General features: G+C 39.5%; 1 protein-coding gene across 3 annotated transcripts in view; it reads left to right on the forward strand.

The window, feature by feature from the left end:
• KCNAB1 (potassium voltage-gated channel subfamily A regulatory beta subunit 1) overlaps window positions 1–22,425 on the forward strand; it is a 417,236-nt gene that overhangs the window by 318,017 nt on the left and 76,794 nt on the right. For all 3 annotated transcript variants that reach the window (XM_071214579.1, XM_004454440.5, XM_004454441.4), the window contains exons 3-7: window positions 1,218–1,255; window positions 6,161–6,240; window positions 8,504–8,548; window positions 11,843–11,887; window positions 13,766–13,809. In XM_071214579.1, the coding sequence (XP_071070680.1) occupies window positions 1,218–1,255; window positions 6,161–6,240; window positions 8,504–8,548; window positions 11,843–11,887; window positions 13,766–13,809 (252 nt within the window). The remainder of the gene's footprint in view (window positions 1–1,217; window positions 1,256–6,160; window positions 6,241–8,503; window positions 8,549–11,842; window positions 11,888–13,765; window positions 13,810–22,425) is intronic.

Genomic DNA, 22,425 nt, shown 5'->3' on the forward strand with positions numbered 1-22,425 from the left:
TTCGCTGCAGTAGAATATGCCACCTTGTCCTGAAAGTTCTCAACCGTATTTTTAACATGCTGAGCTGGTGTGTTTCTGGCTAGACTAACATTTGCAAAGGCTTTTTTTATGCTCCAGACATACAGTTACTGCTGCGTCCAAAAGAAACTCTCTTATATACTCCTCTGTAGAAAGGTTTTGGTGCCCAGGCTATTTTTTTTTATCTTAACAGAGAACTGCATTTCACAGCAGATCACTTATTTTATTCTCATTAAAAAATAAAAAGCTGTCGTTTTTCAATGCCCATCTTTTCTGTATACCTGTCATGGCTGTTTTCATGATGTCACCTCTTCTATGAAGCCTTCCTTGAATGCTCCTCCCTCCAGTCTAGTTTGGACACTCCCTCCTTTATTGCCTTGTGCTGGCCTCAGTCTTAGCATTCATCAAGTAGTACTGGGAGTTCCTGGGAGAAAGGAACTGAGTCAATCACCTCACTAGCCCTAGCAACTGAGTGAAATGCCTTTGCCTGCCATGTAACAAGGGCTTAAGAAACAGAGAAAGAAGGAAACGAATGAGGTGACTGGAGACTACTGTGGCCCACTCAGTGCCTACTTCCCTCTTGTTTTAAAATCTTTGGCTGTTGTTTGTGCCTCTCTTCCCCCCTTCCCAATGCTCCTTCCAGCTGCTCCCCACTCCTACCCCCAAAACCAGGGGCAGGTCCTAGCAGAGAAGATCCTTTAGTGTCACCTCCTGGGTCTTGAGGACAGCTGAGGGGTTCCTTTTGAAAGGAAATGGGGAATATAAAATAGAGTGCCTTGTCAGAGGAAAAGGAGGGAAAACACTCACTTTCAGAACTATTGGCTTCTTTGCTAAGTAAAAGCAAGAATGGTGTGTAGCCAAAGTGGGCTTGGTAGCACTGCCTTCCTGCATACCAGCATTCGTGGTCCTATGCAAGAGGAAAAACTGCTTTCTTATGACAGGACTGCCTTTAGTGCATCTTAGTGAAGAAAAGGCATCCCTCCTCCAGAGGGGTGCAGACCTCACAGGAATATTTAATGAGAGGACAGGTGGGTCAGACTTCAGCCCCAACAAGTTTCTTTGTCCAAACACCTTTGTGACATGAACTCCATGCACAACCTACTGAGGTAGTCCCAGCATTAACGAAAAGTTCCCTCTCATTATGTATAATATTACACAAATGATTCTATGTAATATACAAATATTTTATTCTTTTCCAGGAACATGGGTGACATTTGGAGGTCAGATTTCAGATGAGGTAAGTTGCTTCTGGCTTCCACTATGCTGCTCAAAGAAAAGGCAGAGAGCGCTGTAGAGTAGGAATATTCTTCCTAGGACCCATTATAGGAAATGGTTAGGATTGACTCAAAAATTATTTTCAATTTTATCTTGCCTCACATATTTTTTCACATTTAGGCTACTAAGAATCCTTGAGGCTGTTGATCTGTGTGCAAGCTCAACAGAGAATAAACCAGTTTGGAATGAATATTTAGTCACTTTATGAAAAGATTGTTCTCTGCCGCTGTTTTGTGTGCCTAGCTCCACCTCAGGTGGCCGGCTCACCCAGGTCTGCATGGAACCTTCTCGGGTTTAGCACTGAAACCCCATGTCGTGGGAATCCTCTCAGTCCTGGACAAACTGGGACAGCTGGTCACCGTGGCTCGAGCAAGTTAACCCAATTCCCTGTCAGCTTCAGTTCCTCCTACGTAAAAAGGAATAATCGTGGTCACCTTGAAGGCCTGCTGAAGGGCTGCAGCCTGGCATGCGTGTCCGATTTTTATATAGCACTCTGTAGCAGTAGACACTCAATAAAGGGCAGCTTTAATAACTCTATGTGCCATAAAATTCCTCTAAATCATCCTTTACACATTCAGAACAGCACGGATCACAGCCATCCTCCTGTCATTGCTTTTGAGGAATACCTTCCTGGCACAGTAAGTAAGCAGGCATTGAGCGCCAATAATTCCCCTGCAGGCAGTGCCCCCGGGCACTCCCATCCTTCCTCGCCTACCTGCAACACCACTGAGGAGTGAGATGGCATACCTGAGTGGACACCCTGCCATGTACTAGTATTTGCCATTTACTAATATTGCCATTTACTACCAATTGCCACATCAGTAAAATGCCAACAATGGCACCTACTCAGCAGGATCACATTGAAGATTAATGAGAGCCTGTAATTAATAAGCCTGTAAAGTGCTTAGTCCAGTGCCTGGTACAGACCAAGCCCTTTAGAAAGGTAGCTCCTTCCTAAGGAGACACTTGGGGTAACAAGGGGTCCTCCCCACCGTTCCCAAAGGCAGTGTTTTTTTAACAGGTACGGGGATCAGAGGAAGAGCCCTCACTACATATTCTTATCTAATGCCTGTTACCAGTACTGGATGTAGGTCGCCATAAAGGACTTCCTCCAAGTTGGGCTCCATGGGAAGCAGACTCTGAGATGGAGACAAGCATGCAGGAAATTGATCAGGAAGTGCTACCATGGTCAACGCCTATGGACGCACAGTAGGAAGCAGGACTGGCTGGTGTGAAAGTTGTTCTGCATGTCATTCTCAACCATGACCTCAGCTGATCCCACAGGGAGCTTGGACGCAGAGAGGGCCCTGCAGACTTGTCCCAAGTGGGGACAAGGGGACCAGGCCTTTTGGTCCTCTGAATTGGCCAGTCGGTCATTTGGATAGTGGCTGCTCAGGAAGCTTGCCTAACCTTGACCTAAGCGATGCTCTTCGGCCAAGGGCGATTGTCAGAGGAGTCTCACAGCTGAAGGCACTTCTGGTAGCAGCACTCTCAGTAGCTAGGGAATCAGTCCTTCAGTTCTGCAGGAGGACCTGGCTGGCACATTATAGTGCCCATTCTGAGGCCCTCTGATTAACACCAGGTAGGGATGTGTGGAGAAGGCACAGAGAGCAGAGCAGCAGCTATGAAGTATGGAACAAGTAGAGAGGGAGATCTAATGTTAAGACCCCATGTATCCAGCTTGGAGAGGGAGAGACAAAATTATCTTCCCCTTTGAAAGAAAGGGGCTGACTATAAACATTTTCCCCTTAGTCTTGTGCTCTCCCCTCTTCAGTGTCTGCTCTCTGCTGCAGTGAGCCCAGCTTACCTAGATCAGAGTGTGCAGGACTAAATTCTGAAACAAATCATTTGAAAATTTCAATTCTAAAAACTGCTCAGTAAAGCTGTCATGAACTGCAACAGAGGAGCTCACCTCAGATATAGGCCAGACTGTATTAGTTTCCTCGCTGCTAAAACAAATACCATACAATGGCTTGGTTTAACTACAGAATTTTTTGGCTCGTGATTTCAGAGGCTAGAAAGCTTGCTTCCTACTGGGGTTGGTATCTTCTGTCTGCCAGCAGTCTTCGAAGTCCCCTGGCTTTTCTGTCACATGGCAATGTACATGGCAGCATCTTCTCCTTTCTCTTCCCACTTCTGGCTGCTCCTGGTGGTGTCTTTTACTCTAATCAAGTGCCATCGCTTCTAGGGACTTCAGCTGTAATGGATTAAGGCCTGCCCTCTTTCCGTTTGGACACACCTTAACTAATAACATCTTCAAATGGGTTCACACCTGCAGGATCAGGGGCTGGGACCTGAACATGCCACTTGTGGGGGGCATGATTCAATCCCCAACACAGACAAATAGTTATTGTCTTTCCAGAAAGCAGCTGTGGCCTTCCTCAGATTCCTGCAGGGAGCAGACTGCCAAGGAGGAGGGGGACACACCCAGACCATAATCGCACCAGTGGTCAAATTGCTTGATCTCTGCCATTTCTGTATGGCAAAAATGCTGGCCAATAGCCATGAGTTCACTTTCCCAGATTTCCCCTGCTTTCACTCTGGCTTCAGATGAGCTTCATTCAATGCAGGTACAAAAGTGGGTCGCCTGGGACAAGTACACCATAATGTGACAAGTGATGCAATCATCAGCTTTGCCTTGAGAGGTGGTGATTTCCCCACTCCTAGAAGAGTTCAAGCCTTTATTGAATAGCCTCTTGATACTGCAAAAAGGATTCAAACATCAAAGATAACTCCGTGTAATCCCTCCCAAAGATGTTTCTGTCTTCATTGTAAAACCGAGATAGGTGTTACTCAAAGGAACAACAATTTTTTTAAAGTAATGATGAGTGTATTATGACCTTACAAAACTTAATTTTCAGTGTTATATTTGTATTTTCTCATCTGTAAGGTGGTAGGATGGCTTTAATCACAGGTGTCAATAAACCCAACTCAAATCAGCTTAAACACTAAAGGAAGAGTTATTTTCACTCTCTTGCTAGAATTGTCTGGATCAACTCAATCAATGTGCCTTCCCCCACTCTGGCTCCATCTTCTGGCTATTCTCTTGACTCTGTACTCCTTTGTGTATCAACTTCATCCTCAAGTAGTAAGATAGCTGCATAAATTCTAGGCCTCACTTAGAACAATAATGCCAATGAAAGAGAATGTTGCTTCTAGGAATTGTGAAAACAAGGAACAATGTTCCCAGAAACATCCAACAAATCTCTCTTCACATCTCATTGACCCAAGCATGTCACATGACTCTTCTTGGTCCACTTGTTCTTAGGCCCATTAGCCCCTCCGCCCCCCTGGAGGGAGATGAGGTCAGCTTCCCCCAAGGCCTATGGGCTATATGGGGGAGCAGAACAGAATCATTCCCGTTTCATAAATGAGGAAACTAAAATTCAGAGAAGTTGAATGATTTGTCCAAGTTTATTAATCTAGTAAAGTGTTAAACTCAAGGTCAGAGCCAATCTTCCAACTTAGTATAATGATCCCTCCCCCCCCCCCCATTATTCCACATGTTCTTCTGATTTTCATATCCAATGGCTGGGAAACATCTCAGCAATCATTTAGTTCAGCCCTCCATCTAAGATTCTCCATCTTATTTTTTACATTCTCTCAGATAAGATATAGATGTGCTCATTTCCCAATAATAATCCACTAGTAGATCATGTGACATAATACAAGGATATATAAGCATAATAATTTCCAAAGCATAGGACAATCATAATGAGAAAAACTATATTTATCTTAATTTTAAGATAAAAATAAAAATTTTATCTTAATTTTATTTAGGATAAATGTCATAGCGGCAAAAATTAAATCAGTAAGAGTATTTTTGCTGCTTTTATTCTAAAGGATTTTCATAGACTCTTTTTCTAGCCTAACAGTTTTTTTGATAGGCCAATTTATAAAACAACAGAAAAAAATTTATCTTGGAAAGGCTGATGAAGCGACTTTAACCACAATCAAAAACATAATGGAAAAATCAATTGTAATTATATGTGAGGTGTGTAATTTTTCAATTGACTAAGAAGTCTTTCACTCTCTCTCTCAAAAAAAAAAGCCTTTCAGCAAAATGGAAAAAACGGCATCGGCATCGCTGCATTGTCGTTTATCCCTATCCCCCTCTAGCTATCCCTCCTAGGGTTGATTATAGCTATCCCTCCACTCCCCTGTCACACTTGCATTCAGCAGCACAAAGGGAAGGCAGGAGATGCTTTGGGGTGTGTTGATGTAAACCGGAGGCTGAACAGTGAGGAGCTGGATCCCTGGTGAGTGAGCACACTCCCTCTGTCCTCGCTGTGCATCGATTCTGCTTGATGCCCTGAGGTGGGGCTTGGGATCTTGCTGAACTATGGTAGCAGGAGCTTTATGACAGCCACGGACCTGGCTAACCTTTGGTTCATCACACAGTCTGCTGAGCCTAAAGGGAAAAAGACACAAGCTTTGGGGTCAGGAGTCACCCAGCTGCTAAAACCTATTGGCTTGGAGAAAGGAGAAGAGGAAAAGAGTCACCAGTGATATGAATGAAGCTCTTTGTCAGAGAGATTAGGATGCCGCAGAGAATGTTGGCAAACCAGGTCCTCCCAGCAGGGCGAGAAACACAAATCCTCCACTGCACTGTGTTCCTGACAGCAGATTTAATTCCAGTTTTGAAGGGAATCAACATACTGCTGGATCTATGTCTGAAAGAAAGATCTACCATACATATTCTCCTTGAGCGTCCTTTTTATTTTTCATCTTTCTTCACTTCAGCTGAGAAAAACAGGGAGGGCTTAGTGAGATCTCAGTGCTCCTAAAGGCCATTAGAGGATTCAAAGTTGCTTCCAGGCTTTGGAGAGCACTCAGTTTTTCTGACTGATGCTGCATCCTCTTGCAGGTTGCCGAGCGGCTGATGACGATCGCTTATGAAAGTGGAGTCAATCTCTTTGATACTGCAGAGGTCTATGCAGCTGGAAAGTAAGTCGGTGCCTGTTTTGTCCCTCAGGTGGAACTTTTGGAATCAGTAAAGTCTGCCCAGACCCTTTCCGACATGTAACGACAGGGTCTGCCCTTTCCCCACCCCTCAAGCGTGATGGCCCTGCTCTTCTTCCTTACCTCTACCACCATAACTTCGGGGAAACTGACCCCCTCTGTCCCTCTCTTCCTGCCTCCAGTCCCTGTCTGAGGAATGGAGTGGAGGCAAGTGGAGCCAGGAAGCTCCGTGTGAGGGGCAGAGGTGGCTGGGACCAGAGTGGAGGCCGTGGAGATCAATAAAGTTAGCTGAGTATGTGGCTGAGCAAATGAGCAGATGCCAGTATGGCTGTTCACAAGCTAATCTATTTCATAACTACATCCCACAGAAGTCCTCTACTCAAGGAAATAGGGACTTCTTTTCCTGTTTGCAAGCATATCCCTACTTTACAGGTCAGTCCCAGAGGAAAGGATGGATCTCCAAAGATGCCAAGACTACCAATACTTTTATAAAAGGGCATTTCAGGTCACATTCTGAGTAGACAGAAAGCTGTGAAAAAGGCCGTGCTTCTTTTGCTTGAGGATCCCATCTAGCTGCAACCTTCCCATGGACCCAGAAGCAGCTTTGGGCTCTAGGCAGTACTCCCTAAGTAGAACACGTGGGGCCATGTGCCCTAAGGGCCAGGCCTCGAGATCCATACCCTCCAGTCCCAGCATAACAAGCACATGTCAGAGCAGACCTGGGGCCTCCTGGCCTCCCACCAAGAACGTGGATATACGGCTCCCAGAACCAAAGTGGCTGGACAGCTGTTCCAGGACCTCTGCAATTTTCTTATGGGACTGTGGGGCATAATCTTCTGCAGGCCTAACCCACCTCTTTCCAGGTGAGAATTACACCCAAACTGCTGGCTTGCTGAACCAGGTTCATCATGGCCCAGTCTGAGTGCATGTTCCTTGCTCAGGTTTCCTCCTTTTCAAGGGCAGGTCTATATTTAAGGACTATCAAGGACATTCAGCCACCTTTGGTTTTTTTCAGTTGAGTCAAAGAGAGAATATAACATTTATAAGGACTTTCTCCCTTCCATATCCTTTCCTTTCTCTGTATTTTCTTCTTTTGTTGAACTCTCCTTAGTACCAAATGGGGTTAAGGTAGAAAAAGGGAAGCATGATTAACAAGTCATGTTATTTAGAGTCCTGTTTGTATTCTGTTGTGAAAGCTAATCAAATCTTATTAATTATTAATTGATTGTCATAGTGTAACTGACCGTGAAATGTGAGGTTGCAAAAGACAACAGTCAGAGAGACAAACAGGAGGAAAAAGAACACTGGTGTAGCATTCAGTACATGTCTATTCAGGGCATACTCCCTAACTAACCTGCACCATGGTTTATTGCCAGGCTGTACCCTCTAATAAAGGCAAAACTCTCCATTATGACAAATAATGATTAGCAACGGCTCTCATCTATAAGACCCTAATGGATAAGAGTGCTAATTCCATTCTCTCCCCACTCACAAAGCCTTTGAGAACCTACCTCCTCACAAAGTTGGTCTTCCTGGGAGGGATGTAGAAGGAAGTTTTGGTCGCCTCGAGCTTGGGTCCATCATGCTCCGGCTGAAGTAGGAAGGACAGGGAGAGGGGAGAGAAGATGTCTCAGACACAGCCTTCCATGACCCAGAGGAAGGATGCTTCTCAGTGTCTCCTTATACATTACTCCTATGACAAAATATCTGAGACAAAGTTTGTCCCTGGAACCCAGGCCATTCTCTCTGGGGGCCACTGCTTCTGTAGTGCTGGGCTTCAGGACATCTAAACCCCCACAGGGGTTCTTCTTTTATCCTACAGAATCCCCTGGGGGCAATATTTTCTGTCTCAACAGTGTGAGGCCTCGTTGTCCACCAAGTCACAATTGGAGGCCCCAGCAATTAGAAAGCGACCTTGACTTTATTGGGTCTCACCAAGCAGGGTGATATATGGGCTGAGGTGGTTCAAAAACACCAAAATGCCAAGTGGCTGCTGTTTCTTAGTATCAGGACTGCAGGCAGCTCCTGTGAGCATGTCAGATTTTGGCAGGTGCTTCTGGAATGCTCTGGAGCAGGACTCCATGGACCCAAGCAAAAACAATGGAAACTGCTTCCAGCCAAAAGCAGCTTCTACTCTGGGGATATGTGGGCACTGAGAGTTCACAGAAAGGGTGACTCTGGTGTTTGGGATTAACTTGTGCTTTTCCAAATCACTTTGTCCTAAGGTATTATCTGTTTTCCCCTCCAGGGCTGAAGTGATACTGGGGAGCATCATCAAGAAGAAAGGCTGGAGGTACTTGCATTCACCATAGTCATTTGTTTGCCTTTGAAGAGGGCTATCATTTTGCACCAGAACAGGGAAAATAAAACCCTATGACACCTGACCAAAAGCTGTCACAAAAAAATCAACTCTTGGTAAAGAAATAATTTAATGGTTTAAAAATAAATGTCAGTTGGTTCATTATCTGTGTTAAAAAAATTATTGACTAGTCATTGATCACAATGAATTGCAACAGGGTTGAGCAGAGAAGGAAGGGATGTTCATGAACTATTTGTGCATAAAAGAAAATGACATTTTCCTGGCTTCTGCTTGCCATTGTGTGATTTGGCAAAGGAAGCAAGCTGACAGGAAGCTGATAAATGATGCACACATCTTTATGTTCACTGCTCATTTTATTAATAACTCCGGATGCAAGGGAATGAAGAAGCAAGAAGTCTTTGGGATAAATACCCCAAAGCTTCATTATCTGAACATAATTAGCCAGCATCTCTCCTGTGTGCCCAGGAACCTACATCTGGGCATTTAGGAAAGTCCTTCATCTGCTCACCTTGAGGGGTGCCTCCTAGAAACCCAAGGGCTGTGCTTTCAGGTCCATGCCGTCATCTTCTCTAGTCAAAGCCAGTGGAGATGAGCCATGCCATGATATCTACACGTGGGAACCATCCTCCTCCGTTACAATGTGCATGTCGGCCACAGCAGCTACTTCTTCCCCTACATGAGTAGAGAATTAGGCAAAGCTTAGCAAAGACCACTGGAAAAGCCTGTGGGCCTCCTCTGCTCTGGAGTGTCTGCTGATGGCCAGATAACTAACGGCGTTGTAGGATTAGAGAGACAGCTGTGCAAAGGGCTTGACACCCATGCATATGTATCGAGTACATGTGCTTTTAAATTTAGTCTAGGAAGCAGGGACCTTTTCAAGGAGTACAGCTCCAGACTGATTTTATTATGCTTTTGCACACTTCATGTAAACTCCTTTTGGCAGGAGAAACTAGAAGGGCCGAACTGAGCTCCATGTTTTTTCCTAGTGGTTCACTCCTTATTCTGAGAGAATTGTCTGGTAGGCACATGGGGTCTTGCTGAAATGGAAAGCCAGACATTTTTTGAAGATGCAAACAAGTAAATATTGGTGACCTACTTCCTCTCTTCCACCACTGTAGGAGACTATAAGGGTGTTAATAGAAAACTCTATTCAACCGTAAATATGGAAAAATATTCACATCCCCACCCAGTCCTCCTCTGTGCTGAGTTGCCTTCCCACTCAGCAGGTTGGTCCATCATCCATCACTGTCCACATCGAGAGCTTGGGGATAAGTCTGTTAATAGCAGAGTGAAGTCTGTAGCCAGCTGTATGCTGCCAGAGGACACCTGAGGACGAAGCTGAAGCATCTGCACAGTAGCTCTTCTCCCCTCCACAAACACCCAGAGAACACTTAACCGTCACTTCCCATAGCCACATGGCCTATTATGTACCTCTTATAGAAAATACATTAATATACATCTTGTACAAACTGCACTTCAGTCTTGCAAATGAAAACCTAAGCTATTGTCATGCTCTGGAAAATTCATGTCAGTTCACATCCGCCTCCACAAGACTGGTGAAAAGATAAACCATAGCATCATAGCATTGAGTTGCAGAAAGTGATCTCAACTAGACAACAGCACACTTGCTTCTAGTCCCAATCCCACCACTTGCTGGCTCGGTTGCCCAGAACAAGATACTTCTCTGAGTCTCAATTTACCCACCTGTAAAATGGACAGCATAATTGCTCACAAGGTTTTGTGTTGGTAAAGTGAGATAAGGGGTGCAAAAGTACTTTGAAAGTTGTGATGTAGCATGAGAAATTATTTATATTATTATTCTCTACCCAATCAGGAAAGTTACTCTAAGAGTCTCCATGTGGGTCTGTGGGAGCATCAGGTGGCCGTCTGTCTTTGCTATTTGAACATAAATGTTAGTCTGCACACCCATATGGGCTTCCACAGAAAGCATAGTTTTGAAAAAAAGAGGTCTACGGTGATGGTTGAATAGAATGTACAGGTTTATCAAGTATGACTGCTCTGAATAATTAAGAGGGCTGTATTCATTTTTCATAATATTCCGTCCAGCCTTTTGTTGAAGTTCTGAACATATTTGCTAAAGGAGACCTGGCTTCCCTGTGGCAGATTGCTATTATAATCGGTACCATGAGGTTGATAGATGAACCTGAAAAGTGCATCCGTCGTTTTGGGGTGCATGTATCTATAGGCCTTCCACTGCAATGATTCAAATTTCCTTTCAGGGAATTGACTTCAGTGGGATTGAGTTGCTGACATTTTCTTGAAATTTTTCTTTTTTACAGCCACATTGTCAGAATTGTCACCATCATTCTCCATTGGTTATCATTAATCATTTTAGGCTTTTATACCTGAGGACCCTGAGGACTCTACAGCTGATGGAATTATAAATGCCTTCTTTCAAACACTCTTGAAATTTGGTCTTAACCTTTGAATCTCAAGTGATTTTTTTTCCTAGACCAGTTCAATTGAATTACATACCTAGAGAAACTAAACGGCACTGAGATCTCCTTCCCAATTAAAAATTATATGCCTGTAGCTCTCAAGACATAATTCTTATTCCACAATCATAATACTATGATTGTGTTTCTTGCCCTTTGGGAGTGACTTTAAGAGGGTAATAAGTATGCTGACAAGATTTCCACATCTCATTCCCTTAGGAGTCAAGTGGTAGAAACTTGAGTTAAGGATTTTAGGGTTGTTTTCTTCAAATAACATGTCCAGTTTATAGGACACTCAAAGAAAATTTTATCTCTATTTATTCTCAATATTTTTGCCTATTATATTTCTTCATCAATTTTGTCACATAGTCAGTTCCTGCCTGTGAATCTCATGGCTGGAGGGGATAATTACTCAGAGCCTGTAGAATCCATGGTTCTTGATAGAGGGTGACCGAACTCCCAGGAAAAACTGACACTCAGCACAATTATTGTTACACCAGATGCTAAATAAGTGCATTAGCTACTGTTCATTTGGGCTACTAAATCAATTCATCCTTTAGGTCATTCCACTCATCATCCTTGATGACTGTTTCTGACCCTCAAGATCTGGTTTCAAGTCCCTACTCACCAGTTTCCCTGTGTCTTTACATTTCAGTGACATGAATGGACAATTTCATCTCTTTAACAATGTATTAAAATGTGAGGTACAATAAGGACTAATTTCCAGTGCTATTATAATAACAAAACTAAGTACAATAGCTTGCCATTTGTTTAATATTTCTCTGGGTATATTTGTCTGTTTCATAAACAGGAGGTCCAGCCTGGTCATAACAACGAAACTCTACTGGGGTGGAAAGTAAGTTACATGCCCTCTCTTTTACCTCCTTTACAGAAAACAACTAGTAGTTCATGCTTTCATTCTTTTAGGAAACCATTTTATGTTTAGCATGCTAAAATTACTTGGTTTGGAGAGGGATTTATTTTCTCACTCTAAGAAAATAGCAATGGGCTTAAGATTCTATTTTAGCAAGAAGCATGGGATCACAAGTTACTAAAGGATTCGTAGAGATTTTCACATGTCAGCCTTGCTCATAGCCCCATTTCCAAAATACAGTTCAAATTTCGGAAAAAGAGAATAAGCACAAAGCATCACAGAAGAAAAGCTACCCAAACCTGCAAAAACTCTTCTACAGACTGCAAAGAGACTTCCACAGAATACAAAGATAAAAATATCTTGTCTAGCCCCACGTGTAAGTCTCTGATCATTTCTACAGAGAGCTTTGAAAGTGCTGATCAAAAGGAACATGTCATTGGAGAATAACACGGAGCTACCTGTATCACTCGCTATCAGACCAAATGAAAGAGAAGTCCTTTCTCTGTTGTGGAGATGGAGAACAAATTTCACAGAATGAATTGGCTCTGATGGGCCTGCTAGTGTTTGAACTGGTAATTACATTCTTCAGCAGGACTTAGAAGACTGGCTTTTTTTTTTTTTTTACCAACTGTAAGAAAACAGCCAGCTCTTCCATATATCAGAGCAATTGTTGGCACTGTGCTTTTCATGGCAATATAAAAGAATGCTGGGATCTTAACAAAAACGAAACAAACAGAAAAATAAGAAACCATATTTAACTCCCCATTATTTATGGAAAATAGTTAAGAAAATATAAAAAGCAGAGGCAAGTTCTTCTTTAGGAACCTTCTAATTAAAATGTATGTGTGTATTTATACACACGTACACACATATTTTATTGTTGCTTCTGAGCCTGTTAATGATGAATATGAAGACAAAAAAATTGGAATTTAGATTTTTATTTCTGCTGTAGTCTGTATAAAAAGAAAACATCATGGTACCTATGAGAATTGTAGATTTATTAATATATTGTCTCTGTTTTGATTTCAAGATGACATTGCTTGTCTTTTGCAGTGGTACTCAAAACCCTGCTTATAGTTTAGAAATAAACAGGAAATAAACATATGCAAGAACCATTATGTAGTAGAGTAGTACATGCGAAATTATCTAATATACTTGTAAATGACACAAAATCACCAACGGTGACTGGCAAACTGTTATATTTTTTAAAAGAGTCTGCCAAAGGTATTGATGTTGAAGAAACAATTCATCAATACTTTAAAATTCAGGAACCATGTTTCTTTCTAATTGGCCAGAGCTTGAGAAATGTCTGGGAAGGCAAGTGCTCGCTAAGGGTTTGTCTTCTTAGGATACTGATTTAAGAAAGTCTTGGTTCATCTAATTTTAAAGGAAAACAGTTTTAAAATTTCTTTTGAAAGTCAAAACGCACTTTCAAATATTCTTTCTTTCTCAAAAGAGCTAATGATATCGCCAACCTGGTAACCTTCCAGCAAGCTCACAAACTTATGTCAAGCCCTTTTTGCTTGGGACTGGTTAAAATAAGGTAGGAGGTTGAACCATGTGTCAAATTACACATGGTGGGCCTGGCTGAGTTGCTATTACCATGAAAGATGGTAATAACTTGGCCAAAGTCCATGGTTAATTCATCTCCTGTGGTTTCCAGAGAAAAGCGTCTCAGTGTGCCGCCCCTCAGCCTTCTCTCCCCTCAGCCTCAAGCGGTGCACAATCTGCCTAGCACGGAGTATAAAATTAGCAATGTCTAAGTAAGGACACTTATTCTTCTTTACTTTTGGAACAGGGATTAAAAAGGGGGAAAAAGCACACCCCTACTCAGTCATTTGTCTCTGTTTTTCTTGGCAGAGCTGAAACAGAAAGAGGGTTGTCAAGAAAACATATTATTGAAGGTGGGTACTGTTGCTTCCATTTTCTTTTCATTTATAGGTTGCTGATTTAAGAAAGATTTCAACCAAATAAGTTCAAAATAGGGAAAAGAAAATAAAATTGGATAAGAAAAACCAAAACCAGCCAAGTTTTTTCCTGGCTTGAATGTAGAGAATCGAAGAGCTATAGAGGGGAGAGGAGAATGCAAAAGAAAAAGGTCAAATTGTCTAGAACACATCTCATATGCATCTTCTACTAACATAAATAAAAGCTACCTTAAGACTTTTTTTAAAAGAGTTTTATTGAGATATAATTTACACACCATAAAAGTTTACCCACTTACAGTGTACAATTCACTGATTATGAGTAGATTTACGGTTTTATAACCATCACTATAATCTAATTTTAGAGTATTTTCTTTATCCCCAAAGAAACCTTGTACTCATTAGCAGTCACTCCCCATCCAACGCCACCCCACCCCTACCTCATCCTGAGCAACCACTAGTCTACTTCCTGTGCCAATAGATTTGCTTAACTGGACATTTCATATAAATGGAATCACTCAGTATATGGCCATTGTGGACTGACTTCTTTCAGTTAGTATAATGTTGTTGTTGTTTTTTTATTTCATCCATGTTTTTTAGTTTCATCCATGAATTTATTAGTACTTCACTCCTTTTTTATTGCCAAATAATAGTCCATTGTATGAATATACCACACTTAGTTCATCCATTCATCAGCTGATGTACATTTGAGTTGTTTTCATTTGGGGACTATGATAAATAATGCTGCCAGGAACATTTGTGTACGAAGTTTTGTATGGACATATATTAAGATTTATACTTTTTAAAAAGCATGTGTATGCATAGAAAAAACTGTAGAATATATACCACTGAGGAGTGGGATTGTGAATAATTTTTATTTATTATTGTCTTGTCTATATATTACAGAATATTTATCCTTAGACATTTTGCAATAAAGAAAAAATTTTAAAAGGAGTGTCATGTATTTTAACATCTTTATACTAGTTCATAAACTATTCCATTAAAAGCAAAGATTCTATAATTTTAGATTTATGATTAATTGAGACAAATAATTTTCTCCTTTTAAAAAATAATTTCACTTATGAAATACCAAAGGTCAACAAAAAATGTAAAATGTACTCTAAATCCATCATTTAAAATATATACATAGATAAAGAAGTAAGAGACCCCCTTTGCTCATCCCATTTTATCCCACAGATTGACAGTATGGTATATATTCTTTCCAACTTTTCCCTACATTTACACTGACTTAATGATCTATCCATCTAATTCTATACCTATCTATACACACTCAATTAGAAATACAAAAACATAGTTATTATAATAACATAGTCAGGCAATGCATATGTATTAACCAACATTTCATTTTTTTCTCTATTAAAATGTATCAAACACACACACATACACACTCATGTACAACCTGTAGGTTATTTCCAGCTTTTTAATATTATAAACAATTGTACAAATGATCATCCTTATATAAATGTGATAGATTCTAGAAGTGGCTTTGTTGGGTCAAAGAATAATGCATACTTTAATACAAAATTATATTCAATAAAGAATATACCAAGATTATGGGTGAGATGACTTTATTTAATTTTATTTATGCGTTTATTGATTAGTGAGTTTGAGCTTCTTTCATAAGTTTTTGCCTTTTTCTCAGTAATTAGCTCTTTGTGTTCTTAATTGTTTGCCTTGGTCTTAATAATATACAGGAGTTCTTTCTATATCAGTTATGATACCTCTTTGTCTGTTACGTGTGTTGCAAATATTTTCTTCCAGGCTGACACTTCATTGCAAACTTTTTTTTGCCATGAAACTAATCTGAAATATCTTAGACTTGTGCTAGAAAAAATAATTTCCTTATTTATTTTATTCATTTAATTTAAAATAGAGACTTTGAGAGGAAGATTTCAGAATGTATTTATACATATATTTAACAGGAATAATTATATCATTCCATTGTTTCTGAAGTGTTGCATGAGCTTGCTATTTCTCAGTAATCTTTTTTTTTACTTTAAAATTTATTTTTAATATATTCCTTTTTTATTAAGCAGTTTTATTGAGATATATTCACATACCATATGAGCTATCCAAAGTGTACAATCAATGGCTTTTAGTATAATCCCAATGTTGTGCATTCATCACCTTAAAAATTTTAGAACAATTTTCATTACTCCAGAAAGAATAACTCCAAACCCCTAAGCTGTCCTTTCCTAGCCCTTCATAACCACTAATCTAATTTCATATTTATAAATTGATTTATATTTACATCATATCAATGGAATCATACAATATGTAGCACTTTGTGTCTGGTTTCTTTCACATAGCAGAACGTGATTTTCTATCAGATATTACATCTTGTAATATTAACATGCATTTGTTTAGCTTCAAAGAAAAACAGTCTTATATATGCAATTGTACCCATATTCATATTTCACATGAGTTTTACTATACTATACAGTTCATTGTTACATTTTTTAGTCTTCCTTTTAGTAATATACATGATGTTAGACTTTCCCTTTAAGCCACTTTCATATCCACATAATGGTACTGCTGGTTATTAATACAAACATTATGTTGGACTTTCGCCTTTTCTACTTATTTCCAGAGATTAACATACATCCTTTTTACCAGTTCTGCACAAATTAACCCTCAGCTTTTCATTCCCTCCCTCATTCTATTTTCTGGTGTCCCATGCTCAAGTTATTAACTCCATGAGATTACAAAATATATTCAGTTCATAGTAGTTCATTCATGCAGTATTTGTCCTTTTGTGTCTGGCTTGCATTCACTCAACATAATGTCCTCCAGGTTCATTCATGTTGTATATGCTTTATGACTTTATCTCTTCTTACAGCTGCATAATATTCCACCGTTTGTTTATTCATTCATTGGTTGATGGACACTTGGGTTGTTTTTAACTTTTGGAAATCATGAATAATACTCAAACTATGAGCTTATCACTGCTCTCAGTTCTTCTGGGTATATACTTAGTAGTAGTATTGCCTGGTCACATGGCAGATCTATATCCAACTTCCTTAGGTACTGCCAAACAGTCCTCCATGGTGGCTGTAGCATTCTGCATTCCCACCAACAGTGAATAAGTGTTCCTATCTCTCTACATCCTCTTCAACACTTGTAGTCCTTTGTCTTTTAATAGTGGCCATTCTAATAGCTGTGAAATGATATCTCATTGTAGCTTTGATTTGTATTTCCCTAATTGCTAGGGATGTTGACCAATTTTTCATGGTTTTGTGTGGGTTTTTTTGCCATTTGTATTTCTTCTTTGGACAAATGTCTGTTCAAAACTTTTGCTCATTTTTTAATTGGGTAGTTTGTCTTTTTGTTGTTGAGTTGTTGCATCTATTTATATATCATGACTATTAAACCCTTAATGGATATGTGATTTCCAAATATTTTCTTCCATTGAGTCGGCTGCCTTTTCACCCTTTCAACAACATCCTGTGAGGTGCAAAAGAGTTTAATTCTGAGGAGGTCCCATTTATCTATTTTTCTTTATTGCTCATGCTTTGGGTGTAAGTTCCAAGGAACCATCACCTACCACAAGGTCTGTAAGATGTTTACCTATATTTTTTTCCAGTAGTTTTATGGTTGTTGCTTTTATATTTAGGTCCTTGAGCCATTTTGAGTTGATTCTTGTATAGGGAATGAAGTAGAGGTCCTCTTTCATTCTTTTGGCTATGGATATCCAGTTCTCCCTGCACCATTTGTTGAAGAGACTGTTTTGTCCTGTTAGTATGGCTTTGGCAGGTTTGTCAAAAACCAGTTGGCCACAGAGGTGAGGGTTTATTTCTGAACTCCAATTCTCTTTCACTGATTGATGTGTCTACCTTTATGCCAATACCAGGCTGTTTTGAGAACTGTGGTTTTGTAATATGTTTCAAGGTCAGACAGTGAAATTCTTCCCACATCACTCTTTTTTTTTAAGAATACTATTGGCTATTTTGGGGCACTTTCCCTTCCAGATGAATTTGGTGATTGCCTTTTCTATTTCTGTAAAGTAGGCTGTTGGAACTTTGATTGGTATTACATTGAATCTATAAATCAGTTTGGGTAGGATTGACATCTTCACGATATTTAGTCTTCCAGGCCATGAACACAGAATGTCTTTGTTTAGGTCTTCATTGATTTCTTTTAGCATTGTTTTGTGGTTTTCTGCATATAAGTACTGTACTTCTTTGGTTAAATTGATTCCTAGGTATTTGAGTCTTTTTTCCTCTGATTTCCTCCTTAGATTGTTCAATACTAGTGTACAGAAACACTTCCGATTTTGCATGTTGATCATGCATCCTGCCTCTTTGCTGAACTTGTTTATTAGCTCAAGTAGCTTTGGCTTAGACATTTCTCAGTTTTCTAAATATAGGATCATGTCATAGTGATAGTTTTACTTCCTCTTTTCCTATTTGGATGACTTTTATTTATTTTTTTCTTATCTAATTGCTCTAGCTATAACTTCTAGCACAATGTTGAATGTCAATTGTGACAGTGGGCATCCTTGTCTTATTCTCAGTCTTAAACAGAAAGCTTTCAACAATTCACCATGGAGTATGATGTTGGCTGTGGGTTTTTCATATATGCCCTTTATCATATTGAGGAATTTCCCTTCTAGTCCTATCTTTCAAAGTGTTTTTATCAAGAAAGAATGCTGGATTTTGTCAAATGCCTTTTCTGCATCAGTCAAGATGATCATGTGTTTTCTTTCCTTCAATTTGTAATGTGGTGCATTACACTAATTGATTTTGTTACATTGGACCATGCTTGCATACCAGGAATAAAACCCAATTGGTGGTAGAGTATAAGTCTTTTGATGTGTTGGTGGATTCTGTTTGCAAGTATTTTGTTTAGAATTTTTGCATCTATATTCATTAGAGAGATTGGTCTGTAGTTTTCTTTGCTTGTAGTGTCCTTGTCTGGCTTTGGTATTAGGATGATGATGGCTTCATAACATGTGTTAGGTTATTTTCCCCCCTCTTTAATATTTTGGAAGCATTTAAACAGGATTAGTGTTAATTCTTCTAGAAATGCTTGGTAGAATTCACCTGTGAAGCCATTTAGTCCTATATTTTTCTTTCTTGGGAGATTTTTTATGACTAGTACAATATCTTTAAATGTGATTGGTTTGTTAAGTTCTTGTATTTCTTGTAGCATCAGTGTAGTTTGTGCATTTCTAGGAATTTGTCCATTTCATCTAGGATATTCAGTTTGTTGGCATACAGTTTTTCATAATATCTTTTTTATGATTATTTTTATTTCTGTGGAGTTAGTCATAAATTTGCCCCTTCATTTCTGATTTTATTTATTTGCATCTTCCCTTTTTTTCTTTATAGATCTCAACCAGCTTTTGGTTTTGTTTAATTTTTCTTTTGTTTTGTTTTGTTTTGTTGTTCTCAATTTCATTTATTTCTGCTCTAATTTTTATTATTTCTTTCCTTCTCCTAGCTTTGGAAATGGTTTGCTGTTGTTTTTCTAGTTTCTCCAGTTGTTAAATTATATCTTTGAGTTTAACTCTCTCTTCTTTTTTAATATAGGCATTTTTGGCTATGAATTTTCCTCTCAGGACTGCCTGTACTGTATCCCACAAGTTTTGGTAATTTGTGCTCTCATTTTCATTCATCTTAAAATATTTACTAATTTCACTTACAATTTCTTCTTTGACTCACTGATTATTTAGAGGTGCGTTGTTTAGCCTCCACATATTTGCCAATTTACCTCTATAATTGATTTTAAATTTCATTCCATTATGATCTGAGAATGTGCTTTGTATGATTTCAGTCTTTTTATATCACATTGTGACCTAACATGTGGTCTATCCTCTGGAAATATCCATGAGCACTTGAGAAAAATGTGTAATACACTGAGTTTGGATGCAGTATTCTGTATATATCTGTTAAGTCTAATTTGTTTATCATATTGCTCAAGTTCTTGTTTCCTTGTTGATCTTCTGTCTAGTTATTCTATCTAATGATGTGATGTTGAAGTGTCCAACTATTGTTTTATAGCTGTCTGTTTCTCCCTTCAGTTTGGCCAGAGTTTGCCTCATGTGTTTTGGGCACTCTGTTAGGTGCATAGATATTTATGACTGTTATTTCTTCCTGGTGAATTTTCCCTTTTATTAATATATGTCCTTCTGTATCTCTTATAACTTTTTTGCATTTAAAGTCTGTTTTGTCTGATGTTAGTTTAGCTATCAGCACTCTTTTCTGGCTACAGTTTGTATGGAGTATCTTTTTCCAACCTTTCACTTACAGCTGATTTGTATCCCTGTGTCTAAGGCGAGTTTCTTATAGGCAGCATATGGATGGCTCATGTTTTGTTTTGTCTTTTATTTATTTCTTTTTTTTTTTTTTTAACCATTCTCTCAGACAATATCTTTTGATTGGGGAATTTATTCCATTCACATTCAGTGATATTACTATAAATGTATTATTTATTTCCACTATTTTATCCTTTGGTTTTCACCTGTCATATCTTATTTCATCTGTCTTTTTACTCTTTTGGTTATCCTTTCTGCTATTCTTTCTTCTATACTCTACTCCAAGCTTGTCTTGCCTGTCTCTTTCTTTCAGCCTCTAAGGTTTCCTCTAGTATTTCCAGCAAAGGTAGATTCTCTTTCACAAACTCTTAGTTTCTGTTTCTTTGTGAATATTTTTAACTCATCTTCATTTTGAAGGACGATTTTGCTGGATAAAGAATTTTCAGCTACCTCCTCTTGACATAGAGGTGCAACGGACACAACCAATCCAAGGTCCACAGAGAAAAGGTGGCATTGGTGTGGGAAAAGTGGCCATGGTGGCTGATGGGTATGGGGAATGGGAGGAAGAGATGAGATGTGGAGGCATTTTTGGGACTTGGAGTTGCCCTGGATGGTGCTTCAGGGACAATCACCGGACATTGTAAATCCTCCCAGGGCCCACTGGATGGAACGTGGGAGAGTATGGGCTATGATGTGAACCATTGACCATGAGGTGCAGAGATTCCCAGATATGTACTTAACAAATGCAATGGATGTGTCATGATGATGGGAGTGAGTGTTGCTGGGGGGGGGGGGGGAGTGGTGGGGTGGGGGTGGTGGGGTTGAATGGGACCTCATATTTTTTTAATGTAATATTTTTACAAAATGAATAAAATTTAAAAAAAAAAAAAGAATTCTCAGCTAGAAGTTTTACTCTTTCAGTATCCTAATTGTGTCATACCACTGTCTTCTTGCCTCCATGGTTTCTGATGAGAAATCTGCACTAAGTCTTACTGGACATCACTTGTACATGATGCTTTGCTTCTCCCTTGCTGCTCTGAGAATTTTCTCTTTATCTTTGACATTTAACATTTTGAGTATATGTGTCCTGGTGTGGGTCTATTCAGATTTATTCTGATTGGGGTATGCTGCACTTCTTGGACATGGAAGTTCATTTTTTCATGAGAGTTGGGAATGTTTCAGCTATATTTTCTCAAACACTCTTTCTGCTCCTTTTCCCTTCTCTTCTCCTTCTGGAACTCCCATGACATGTATGTTGTTATGTTTCATGTTATCATTCAACTCCTTAAGCCCTTGCTCATTTTTTTCCCATTCTTTTCTCTCTTCAATTTCAACTGTTCTGTCTTCTGTGTCACTTATTCTTTCTTTTATCATTTTGAGTCTGCTGTTGTAGTCCTCTAATGTATTTTTAATCTCACCTGTCATGTCTTTCATTCCCATGAGCTCTGTTACTTTTCTATTTAGGTTTTAAACTTTTTCTTTGTACTCTCTCTGTGTCTTCTTGATGTCCTTTATCTCTTTAGTCATGTTGTCTTTCAATTCAATAATTTGATTTTGGAAATTTTTGTGCATCTCATTGATTTGTTGTCTCAAGTCCTGTGTCTTTTCTAGGGCTTTGGGATATATTCCTTTTTCTTGGTCTGTTTCTTCCATTTTCTTAGTATGGCTTGTAATTTTTTGCTGATGTCTAGGCATCTGATTAGGATAGCGAGTTTACTGAGATGTTCAAGTTCTCTCTCTTTCATCAGGAATTAGTGGTGGCAGGCTGTGTGTTACTACTGTTCTTTGATTCTTGGTTCAATCTGTTTTGCATCTTAAGGATTGCCTCTATTAGTTGCTCAAATATGGGCTTTGGACCCAGTAATGTGTAGAAGATCCACTTCCTAAGGCCTTGGGGAGGAAGGCTATAAAGGTGGGAAAAAGCCTCTTATTTCCTTTTAATTCCCTCATGTTTGTTTCCTTGGTCTGCCAGCAAATGGTGCTCTTTGGCAGCCCTCCCATTTCAATGCTTGGTCAGAGTGTGTTTGCTGCAACACAGACCAGATCCTGCCTGGAGGCTAAGAGCCTTGTAATTCAAACTTTCTCAGAAGCAATTCTCCAACCTTTGTTGGGAGCCCCCTCCTTTTTCCTGGAGAGGAAATAATTCCATTGGCTTCTGCATCCTCAACAACCACTCCTGGCCAGTAAAGAGGGAAAATGACAGGGTTGGACCTTTTGGTCCCGGATCTGTTTATTCCCATGGTCAGCTCCCAAGGTAAATGGTGGTGTGAACCCACCTGTCCCAGAAGGGCTCATGGGACATACAGACCAAATGCGTG

This window comes from Dasypus novemcinctus, chromosome 4 (assembly GCF_030445035.2).
Source record: "Dasypus novemcinctus isolate mDasNov1 chromosome 4, mDasNov1.1.hap2, whole genome shotgun sequence".
In the NCBI taxonomy this organism is placed as follows: Eukaryota; Metazoa; Chordata; class Mammalia; order Cingulata; family Dasypodidae; genus Dasypus; species Dasypus novemcinctus.